At 43.8% G+C, this 11,518-nt stretch overlaps 1 protein-coding gene across 2 annotated transcripts in view; it reads left to right on the forward strand.

The window, feature by feature from the left end:
• The window catches only part of lonrf2 (LON peptidase N-terminal domain and ring finger 2), a 65,686-nt gene that overhangs the window by 48,558 nt on the left and 5,610 nt on the right, over positions 1-11,518 (forward strand). For both annotated transcript variants that reach the window (XM_068033884.1, XM_068033883.1), the window contains exon 11: positions 7,663-7,812. In XM_068033884.1, coding sequence (XP_067889985.1) covers positions 7,663-7,812 — 150 coding nt within the window. The remainder of the gene's footprint in view (positions 1-7,662; positions 7,813-11,518) is intronic.

Raw genomic sequence — 11,518 nt, forward strand, 5'->3', positions numbered from 1 at the left:
ATTCCACTAGTTACAGCCTGCCAACATGAAAATGCCCCATTTTATCCCTACTCTCTGCTTCCTGTCTAATAACCAATCCTCCGTCCATGCTAATACTCTTAGCTCCGTAAGCCCTCATCTTGTGTATTAACCTTTTGTGTGGCACCTTTATCAAATGCTTTTGGAAATCCAAGTATACTGCATCTACTGGTTCCATTTTATCTACCCTATTAATTACATCCTCTGCGTGGGTTTTCTCCAGGTGCTCCGGTTTCCCCCCACAAGCCAAAAGACTTGCAGGTTGGTCGGTAAATTGGCCATTATAAATTGCCCCTAGTATAGGTAGGTGGTAGGGGAATATAGGGACAGATGGGGATGTGGTAGGAATATGGGATTAGTGTAGGATTAGTATAAATGGGTGGTTGATGGTCGGCACAGACTCGGTGGGCCGAAGGGCCTGTTTCAGTGCTGTATCTCTAAAATAAACAAGAAAAAAAAAATAGCTCTATAAATTTGTCAAACACCATTTCCCTTTTGTAAAACCGGGTTGACTTTGTCTGATCATACTGAGATTTTCTAAGCGCATTATTAAGTCTTCCTTAATAGATTCCAGCATTTTCCTGATGCCAGATGTCAGGCTAACTAGTCTGTAGTTCCCTGATTTCTCCCCCTCCCTCCTTTCCTGAATAGTGGTATATTTGCTAGCTTTCGATCTGCTGGGACCATTCTAGAATCTAGAGAATTTTGGAAAATCATAACCAGTGCATCCACTATCTCTGCAGTAACCTCTTTTAGAACCCTAGGCCATTAGTCCTGGGGATTTGTCTGCTTTTAATCCCTTAACTTTCTCCAATTTCTTTTCCCTTTTGATAATTTAAATTCCTCACTCTTATTAGTTCCTTGGTTACTCTCTATTTCTGTATAGACAGACACTAGATATTTATTCAGCACCTTTGCCATTTCCTCATTTGGACTCTTTGGACCTTCTCTGGTCCTAGCTTTTCACCATTTAGTAAGTACTCTGTTCTATCCTTTTTTGTGTCCAAAGTGGAAGACCTCACCTTTGTTTACAGTGAAGTCAGTTTGCCACAGTGTTGCCCGTTCACTTAATCTATCCACATCTCTTTGTAGATGGATCATAAAATTACACTGCTTAAAATGCTGCCCATCTTTATAGCATTGACAAATTTGAATATCTCATCACCTAAGTCGTTAATGAATAGTTTAGGCTGTAACACAGATCGTTGTGGGACATCATTAGTCATATCCTAACAGTTGAGTACTTGTCAATTATCCTTATTGAGCCTCTTGCCACTCAGTCGATTACCTAACCTGGTCAACTCTAGCTAACAGTCGCTTTCCAAATGCCCCCTTGAAGTCCATAAAAATAACATGCGTAGACATTCCCCTGTCCACTACTTTAGTCACCTCTTCAAAAAATTGAATCAGGTTGGTCAGGCAAGACCTACCCTGCACAAATCCATGCTGGCTTTCTCTGATCAGCTGAAAATTGTCAAGGTGTTCAGTCACCCTATCCTTAGTTATAAACTCTAATGATTTCCTGACAGCAGATGTTAGACTAACTGTTCTGTAATTCCCTCGTTTTCCCCTTTTTAAAAATTTCCTAAACAGTAGAGCAACATGCAACTTTCCAGTCAAAAGGATCAGTTCCCAATTGAGAACTTTGCAGATGCCTTAACTATAATTTGCTAATGTTCACACTTACTTCCTTTAAAACCCTGGGATGGAAACCATCTGGTCCTGGGGATGTGTTGTTCTTTAGTGCCATTATTTTCTTATTTACTGTTATTTTGCTTATGTTAATTTTTTACTGAGTCCTTGTCCCCGATTCAATTTTGGTTTCATTGGGATGTGTGGAATGTTGACCTCTTCCTCTACTGTAGATACTGATGCAAAGTTAATATTCAACATGTCCACTATTTCCTTATTGTTGATATCACCATCAGTTTTCAAGGGGCTCACATTGCTTTTTCCAAATGTAATTATAAAAGTATTAATTTATTTTGATATCCCTTACAGGTTCCTTTTCATTCTCCCTTTTTGTAGCTCCTGCCATCTTTTGTCACCCTTTGCTGCTCTTGTACCTTTCCAGTGCGCCAGGATCTGTGCTAATTTTGCACATTTGCAGTTTTAAATTGTCTCTTACCTCTTTTTAGTCTATGGCTGTCTTTTATTTGGCAAGTGGAACTCTTGCTCCTTAGGGATACAACTGGTTCTGTTTCACAAATTCCTTTTCGAACACCTTCTACTGATCACCTGTCATTTTACCCATTAACAGATTTGGTAGCTGTTTTGGGTTTCTTCTTTTCAAACACAAAAGTTAAACTCAATTATATAATTGCTATTAGATAAATGTTCACGCACTGCTAGGCTGTTAACGAACGCTGACTCATTACTGAATCTAATATGACATGCTCACTTGTCGGTTCTAGGACATATTGCAGGAAACTATCCCAGGCACTCAAGAAATTCACTACCGTTCTGATATGTGCTAGTCTGCTTGTCAATCTATATAAACGTTAAAAGCCCCATTAAAACTACTTTGTCTATGTTGCATGCATTTATCTCTGCATTTATGCAATCTACCACTTCATAACTGCTTTCAGGGGGCCTATAAACAACTATTAATGTCTTAATTCCTCTTCTATTTCTTAATTCTACTCCAAAGTCTCTACTGTCTGCTTACCACTCATTAGATCCTCTAATCATTTGAAGTGATTTCAGCCTTAATCACTAAGGCTACATTTCTCCCCTCGTTTCCCCTATCTTTCCTGATATAACCTGGTGCCTGCTGACAATGCAGAGCAATCACCGATGTCATCAGTGCGTCCGAACATTTGCCAGCTTGCCAGTATGAGTCTGTGCATGCGTGTTGACATCACTATATAATGACGTCAGGCGTAATTACATTCCTGTTGCCTCACCCCTCAATGGCCGCAATCGCCACCATTCCTCCTCCTCTCTTTCTTTTCCCCCACCCCCCCCAAAAACCGTACCTCCCTCACTCCCTCCCGTGGTTGCTGCTTCCCTTCCCTGCTTCTCCAGGTGGCAAGGTGGGGAGCAAGTGGTGGGAGGGAGAGGGGTACTGTTGGTTGGGGGGAGATGTGGAGGCGACAATCGTGGCCATTGAGGGGTGGTGGGGTTTGGGTTCAATTAATTCTTTGTCTCAAAGTGAGCAGCGCCATTTTTATTACTGGCAGCTGCCCTAGATGTCAGACAGTATTCCTGTCGATGAAGCTGCATTTTCACATTTTTTGTTTTTATTTCCAAAATATACTTTATTCATAAAAAACTGTAAAAATTGAATTACCAGTTTCAAACAGCACCAAGTCAAAATATACAAACAGTGCAAAGGAGATCCGTTTGCTTCATTACAATCATGAGTTGCCTCACAACCCTTCCATTTCACAATTGTCATGCCAATTACATTTTTACATTTTACAGCAAATGAAAATTTTCCCGATACAGTTCAAGGGGTTTCCCATGGATCCAGCCCCTCAGTTCAGCTTGGTGGGGGGACCTTACACTGTGGTCTTTCCCCATTGAGCCTTTGCCGCGGCTGCGCCAAGCTTTAGTGCGTCCCTCAGCGCGTAGTCCTGGACCTTGGAATGTGCCAGTCTGCAACATTCGGTCGTAGGCAACTCTTTGCGCTGGAAGACCAGCAAGTTTCGGGCAGACCAAAGGGTGTTTTTCACCGAATTGATAGTCTTCCAGCAGCAGTTGATTTTGGTCTCGGTGTGCGTCCCTGGGAACAGCCTGTAGAGCACAGACTCCTGTGTTAGAGCTGCTTGGGATGAACCTCGACAAAAACCACTGCATCTCTTTCCACACCTGCTTTGCAAAGACACATTCCAGGAGGAGGTGGGCAACCGTCTCTTCCCCACCACAGCCACCGCGGGGGCATTGTGCGGAGTGGGCGAGACTTCGGGCGTGCAGGAAGGATCTGACGGGGAGGGCTCTTCTCACCACCAGCCAAGCTACATCTTGGTGCTTGTTTGAAAGTTCTGGTGATGAGGCATTCCACCAAATGACTTTGGCGGTCTGCTTGGGGAGCCATCCGACAGGATTCACCATCTCCTTTTCCCGTAGGGTCTTGAGGACATTCCGTGCAGACCACTGCCTGATAGATGCATTTTCACATTTTTTATTTTTTTTATTTCCAAAATATACTTTATTCATAAAAATCTGTAAAAATTACATTGCCAAACAGTTTCCAAACAGCACCAAAAAATACAAACATTGCAAGGGAGATCAGTTTCCTTCAATACTGTCATGAGTTTCTTCCCAACCCTTCCGTTTCACAATTGTCATGTCAATTACAGTTTTACATTTACAGCAATTGAGAATATTAACGATACAGTTCGAGGGGTTTCCCATGGATCCAGCCCCTCAGTCCAGCTTGGTGGGGGGACCTTACACTGTGGTCTTTCCCCATTGAGCCTTTGCTGCGGCTGCCCCAAGCTTTAGTGTGTCCCTCAGCACGTAGTCCTGGACCTTGGAATGTGCCAGTCTGCAACATTCGGTGGTGGACAACTCTTTGCGCTGGAAGACCAGCAAGTTTCGGGCAGACCAAAGGGCGTCTTTCACCAAATTGATAGTCCTCCAGCAGCAGTTGATGTTTGTCTCGGTGTGCGTCCCTGGGAACAGCCCGTAGAGCACAGACTCCTGTGTTACAGAGCTGCTTGGGATGAACCTTGACAAAAACCACTGCATCTCTTTCCACACCTGCTTTGCAAAGGCACATTCCAGGAGGAGGTGTGCGACCGTCTCTTCCCCACCACAGTCAACGCGGGGGCACTGTGCGGAGGGGGCGAGACTTCGGGTGTGCATGAAGGATCTGACGGGGAAGGCCCTTCTCACCACCAGCCAAGCTATGTCTTGGTGCTTGTTTGAAAGTTCTGGTGATGAGGCATTCCGCCAAATGACTTTGACGGTCTGCTCGGGGAACCATCCGACAGGATCCACCGTTTCCTTTTCCCGTAGGGCCTTGAGGACATTCCGTGCAGACCACTGCCTGATGGACCGGTGGTCAAAGTTGTTTTCCCGCAGAAACTGCTCCACGAAGGATAGGTGGTACGGCACCGCCCAACTGCATGGAGCGTTCCGCGGCAATGTGACCAGGCCCATCCTTCGCAACACCGGGGACAGATAGAACCTCAGCACGTAGTGACACTTGGAGTTTGCGTACTGGGGATCTACACACAGCTTGATGCAGCCGCACACGAAAGTGGTCATCAGGATGAGGGCCATGTTGGGTACATTTTTCCCACCCTTGTCCAGAGATTTGAACATCGTGTCCCTCGGACCCGGTCCATTTTACATCCCCAGACGAAGCGGAAAATGGCTCGGGTGACTGCCACGGCGCAGGAGTGGGGTATGGGCCAGACCTGCGCCACGTAGAGCAACAACGTGAGCGCCTCGCACCTGATGACCAGGTTCTTGCCCACAATGGAGAGAGATCGCTGCCCCCACATGCCCAACTTTTGTTGTACCTTGGCTACTCGCTCCTCCCATGTTTTGGTGCACGCCCCGGCCCTTCCGAACCATATCCCCAGCACCTTCAGGTAATCTGACCTGACGGTGAAGGGGACAAAGGATCGGTCAGCCCAGTTGCCAAAGAACATGGCCTCGCTCTTGCCGTGGTTAACTTTGGCTCCCGAGGCCAGTTCGAACTGGTCGCAGATGGTCATCAGTCTGCGCACGGACAGCGGATCTGAGCAGAAGACAGCGACGTCATCCATGTACAGGGAGGTTTTAACCTCCCTGTACATGGATGATGCATTTTCACATGTTCCAGTACTGCATCACCTAGTGGTTGCATTGTGAGCAAACTTGGCCCTTTAAGTTACCAGTCCTGATTGTCTTGCAGGCATATTTCAGTAATGGTTACCATGTCATGCAAGTTGAATTTGCTCCTGCAATTTGTTGAATTTGTTCCTATATTTTACACATTTGTATAAAGAACATTTATTTGGGCCACATTCCCTCGACTATCTTTCTGATGTCCTGTTTTACTCTCTCATTTCTTATTTCTCTTTCCCAGTTTAATCACTGTACATCTTTTTAGTTTCTTTCCTACATGTAGTACCTAAAGCACAATTCTTGGCAGTTACTCTACTCTCTTCCATTCGTTTGTTTTTGAACTATTAGTTTATACTAACTGTTCCACCTGAGCCCTTCCTACTCCTCCCCACCCCCAACTCCTCCCCACCCCCAACTCCTCCCATTTACTATTTTAAAGTCCTTATAATTGCCCTATTTATCTTTACTGCTCGGAAGCTGGCCCCCATCCTGGTACAGGTGGAGCCTATCTCAGTGGTTCAGTTCCTTCTTGTTCCAGTACTGATGCCACTGTTCCATGAAATGGAATCCTCTTTCTTGTACCACTCCTTCAGACACATGTTCACCTCCCAAATCTGCTTATCCCTGTGCCAATTTGCAAGTGGCTCGGGTAGTAATCCAGAGATTATAACACGAGGTTGTGTTCAATTTAGCTCCTAGTTCTGACTACTGTCCAACAGGACTGCTTGTCTGCTCTTCCCTATGATGTTGGCCCCAACATGGATCACAACGACTAATTCCTTCCCCTCCCTCTCCAACATCCTTTCAAACCAGTTCAAGATATCCCTCACCTTGGCACTAGGTAGGCAACATACTATGTGGAAAACTTGATCCTGCTTACAAAGGATGCTCTTTGTCCCTATAATTATTTAATCCCCTTAAGCTACCACACAGTCCTCCACCTGTAAGTCACTTGATTAAAATCACTGATAGTTCCGTATAGTTTTTTTTTTAGTCACTATTTAATAATTGTCATTAGTGTGGACTTCTCAGTAAATTAAATATTATTTGATATGGAAAAACTTTTAAAATGTGCCTATTAGTACCTGTGTGCCTAATAGAATGAGCGGGATCCTGCAATTTCAAGCTAGGGGCATAACCAGTTTTGTGGGCAGGGTTAATCCAGATAATTTGAATCTTGAACCAGTGAAAAACATGGGTGTAACTCACTTGCACTTAAAATTCCCCAATCTTTTCTGTTGGTTTGGCCAATTGTGCTGGAACCTGGGTGCAAAACTAATGGAAACACCACCCTAATGGATTTTACTTGCTTTCATTTTTGTTTTGCATCAATCTGAAGTAGGAATTTTGTGATGACTTTCAAATGGATAATTCTAGAGTTAAGCATCTCTTCTCTCATTGAGAATTGCTTTTGCTATACAGCAGTTTCTATAAATATTCAGCCTATAGTATTCCATTTTATTAAACTGAGGAAATTGGTGAAATCCCAGCTGTAAATTTTTTTGGGATAAGTCTGACGACAGATTTTTCAATAAATGAGTGTGTTCCACAGCTCAACTGGAGTATGCTTTATATTTTTGCAGAAATTATACATGACTAGAGACATTGATTTTTTTTTTTGCTCGGTGAAGTGCTTTTTTTTTACTATATCTTGGGACTGGACAGTAAGATTAAGTTGCATGATATAAACCGTTTCTCTAAATTGGGATACACTAATGAGTTCCAATATAGCTACAGGTTGAACATTTTGAAACTGATGTAGCTACTAATTTCATTGTGCAAAATATGCTTTTAAGTCAAATGTTACCAAAAGTTATTCCTACCTTTTTTAAGATTGGTTAATTTTTCTGATTCCAACAGGTGGAAGGAGAGGAGTATAATGAACTTGTCTGTCTGTCTGACTCAGTATATGACCAAGCTTTCACTTGGTTCAGTTCCCTCAAGGACAATATGAGAACTCAAATTCTGAATCATTTTGGACCAATGCCTGGAAAGGAGGCAATACCTCAGGTAAATGTGATTGTGCAGCATAGTATTGTGCATTCATTTAAGCTAATGAAGGTGATGGAGGTCCACAATCATTTCATAATACAACTGTGTTGCACTGACAGTTGATGAGTTACAAAGCAGTTTCTTTCTTGAAGTAAATAAAACATGGGATGGTGTAGCACATTAGAGCACCACAGAATAGCGGGATACCAAATACTTTTCGAACCTAGCCAGTGGCCTGGATTTTGCAGCCAGTGGCAAAGGAAAGGCTTTCGCCATTCACCTCGCTGACAGTTGCCCATGAAGTTTTCTCGGGCTTTTAAAAAGTTTGTTTTTATGATACAAGTGCTGTCAAGGCCAGTATTTATTATCTATCCCTAATTGCCCTTGAGATGGTGGTGGTGAGCCACCGCTCTGAACTGCTGCTGTCCATGTGGTGTAGGTACACCAACAGTGCTGTTAGGGAGTTGCAGGATTTTGACCCAGTGACAGTGAAGGAATGGCGATATAATTCCAAGTCAGGATGGTATGTGACTTTGGGAATTTGCAGGTTGTGGTGTTCCCATACCCCTGCTGCCCTTGTTCTTCTAGGTAGTAGAGGTCCCAGGTTTGGAAAGTGCTGCCAAAAGAGCCTTGGTGAGTTGCTGCAATACATTTTGTAGATTGTACACACTGCTATCATTGCGACAGTGGTGGAGGGAATGAATGTTTCAGATGATGTGTAGGATGGCAATTGAGCAGGCTGCTTTGTCTAGGATGGTGTTGAGCTTAGAGTGTTGCTGGTAAGTGGAGGGTATTCCTTCACAATCTTGACTTGTGCCTTGTAGATGATGGGAAGACTGAGCAGTCAGGAGATGAGTTACTCACCACAGAATACCTAGCCTCTGACCTGCTCTTGTAGCCACAAGTATTTGCATATGGTTCAGCTAAGTTTATGGTCAAAGCTGACCCCAAGATGATGATGGTGATTTGGTAATAGTAATATCATTGAGTGCCAAAGTGAGGTGGCTAGCCTGGCACTTGTATGGCATGCGGGCACAGACTGCTTCATCATCTGATTTGCAAATGGAACTGAACACTGCAATCATCAGCAAACATCTCCACTTCTGACCTTATGTTGGAGGGAAGGTTATTGATGAAGATGGTTACACCTAGGACCCTGTCCTGGAGCTGTGATGATTGGCCTCCAACCACCACAGCCATCTTCCTTTGTGCTGGATATGATGTCAGCCACTGGAGAATTTTCCCCCTGATTACCAATCAATTCAATTTTACATGGGCTTTTTGATGCTGCACGTGGTCAAATGCTACCCTTGAGGTCAAGAGTAATCATTATTCCCTCACTTCTGGAATTAAGTTTTTTTTTTCCATGTTTTGTCTGTTTGGACCAAGACGATAATGAGGTCTGGAGCCAAGTTACCCTGGAAGAACCCAAACTGAGAAGGTTATTGCTGAGTAAGTGCCACTTAATAGTACTGTCGACAACCTCTTCCATCACTTTGCTGATTGAGAGTAGACTGATGGAATGGTACTTGGAAAAATTTCATTTTGTTCTGATTTTTGTGGAAGGATAATTGGGTAATTTCCCACTTTGCTAGTTACCAGTGTTGGAGCTGCACTGAAACAGCTTGGCTAGAGGTACGGCTAGTTCCGGAGCACAAGTCTTGAGCACTACAGCCAGGATGCCTTCGGGGTCCAGTGTGCTGAGCTCTTTATTGATGATTACGTGCAGGGGACCTCAGGAAGAGGCAGAGGTGGATCGTCTATTCGGCATTTCGAGTGGAAATTGACTGCAAAAGTGCTGGACTCTGTCATCATTGAGAATGGGAATGTTGATGGAGCTGCCTCCTCCCGTTCCTTAAATTGTCCACCACCATTCATGATTGGTTGTGACAGGACTGCAGAGCTTTGATGTGATCTATTGGTTGTGGGCTCGCTTAACTCCGTCTATATAGCAGTTGATTCTACTGAAAGGTGAAGCTGTAACGCAGGACAACAAGTTATAACCTCATTTTTAGTTATGCCTGGTGCTGCTCCTAGCATGCTCTTCTGCACTGCTCATTGAGCCAGGGTTGGTCTCCTGCCTGGTTGGTAATGATAGAGTGAGGGCTATGCTGGGCCATCAGGTTGTAGATTTTGGTGGAATACAATTCTGTTGATGGCCCACAGCACCTCATGGATGCCCAGTTTTGAGCTGCTGAATCTGTTCTGAATATATCCCATTTAGCATTGTGCACACAATGCACTGGAGGGTGTCCTTCATGTGAAGATGGAAATTCATCTTCACAAGGACTGTGAAGTGGTCACTCCTACCAATACTGTCATGGACAGATGCATCTGTGACAGTTGGTGAGGTTGCAGCAGTAGGTTTTTCCCTCATGTTGGTTCTCTCGCCATCTGCCACAGGCCAAGTCTGGCAGCTTTATTTATTTGGACTTTGAAGTCCCCCACCCAGAGTGCATTTTTGTGCCCTTGCAACCCTCAGTGCTTCATGCATGTGGTATTGATTTATCAGCTGAGGGAGAGCAATAGGTAAACAGCCACAGGTTTCATTGCCCATTTTTCACCTGATGCCATGAGACTTCATGGGGTCCAGGGTCAATGTTGAGAATTCACATGGCCATTCCCTCATAGTATACCACTGTGCTGCCACCTCTGGTGGCTCTGGCTTGTTGGTGAGAAGGACATAACCAGGGACAGTGATGGAGGAGTATGGGATGTTTGCTGAAAGCTGTGATTCTGAGTATGGCTGTAAGGATGTTGCTTGATTAGTCTGTGGGACAGCTCTCCCAATTTTGGCATAAGTTTCCAGGAGAAGCATTTTGCAGGGTTGACTGGGCAAGGTGTGCTTTTGCCATGTCCACGGCTTACATCGTCAATACAGCGTGCTCTGTCTGGTTTTATTCTTATAGTTTTTTGTAGTGGTTTGGTGCAACTGAGTCGCTTGCTGGGCCATTTCAGAGTGCAGTTAAGAATCAACTACATTGCTGTGGGTCTGGAGTCTTATGTAGGCCAGACCAGATAAGAAGAGCAGATTTTCTTCCCTAAAAAGACATCAGTGTACCAGATGGGGTTTTTATGACAATCTGGTAGTTTCATGGTCACTATTTATAAAGTTAAATTTGCTAGCTGCCATTGTGGGATTTGAATTCTTGTCCCTGGATTATTAGTCCAGTAATGAAACACTATGCTACCATACCCGTTTTGAGCGTAAACTTACTCTGGTCTGCCATTTGATCCAGCACGGCACCTTCTACGTGGGTCTGATGCCTGTGCGAGGTTTTTAAAAAAAAAAAAGCAAAGCTGTTCAACCAATTAGATTGGAAATCCCTCACTGAGACATGCAGAGTCTAAAGCTGGAAGTATAAATTACATTTTAAAACATCTACAGAAAGTGAAATGAAGATTTGGAAAGACAGATGGCAATGAGACACATTTTTAAAAAAAAATCTCCAATGCTAATTTCTGTAGGAATGAGACTCAACACTTCTAAGATTAACTTTTAAGGAACATAATGTTTGTCTGTATTTATCATTTGTCAGCTGTTAAATATTCACTTACTGCTGAATGCACTAGCCGAACATTTTCTGGCATCTTTAGTGGGGAACTGATGTGTAAGAACAGTAACTTAATGTCATTGCATTGATTTCAATGCTGAGTGTATTGATGAGGTACTGTTGCAGCATACTCGGAGGAGCAGGGTATCTCCTGACAGCAACTTCCAAGT

The sequence above is a fragment of the Heterodontus francisci genome, chromosome 6, assembly GCF_036365525.1.
Source record: "Heterodontus francisci isolate sHetFra1 chromosome 6, sHetFra1.hap1, whole genome shotgun sequence".
Classification (NCBI taxonomy): Eukaryota; Metazoa; Chordata; class Chondrichthyes; order Heterodontiformes; family Heterodontidae; genus Heterodontus; species Heterodontus francisci.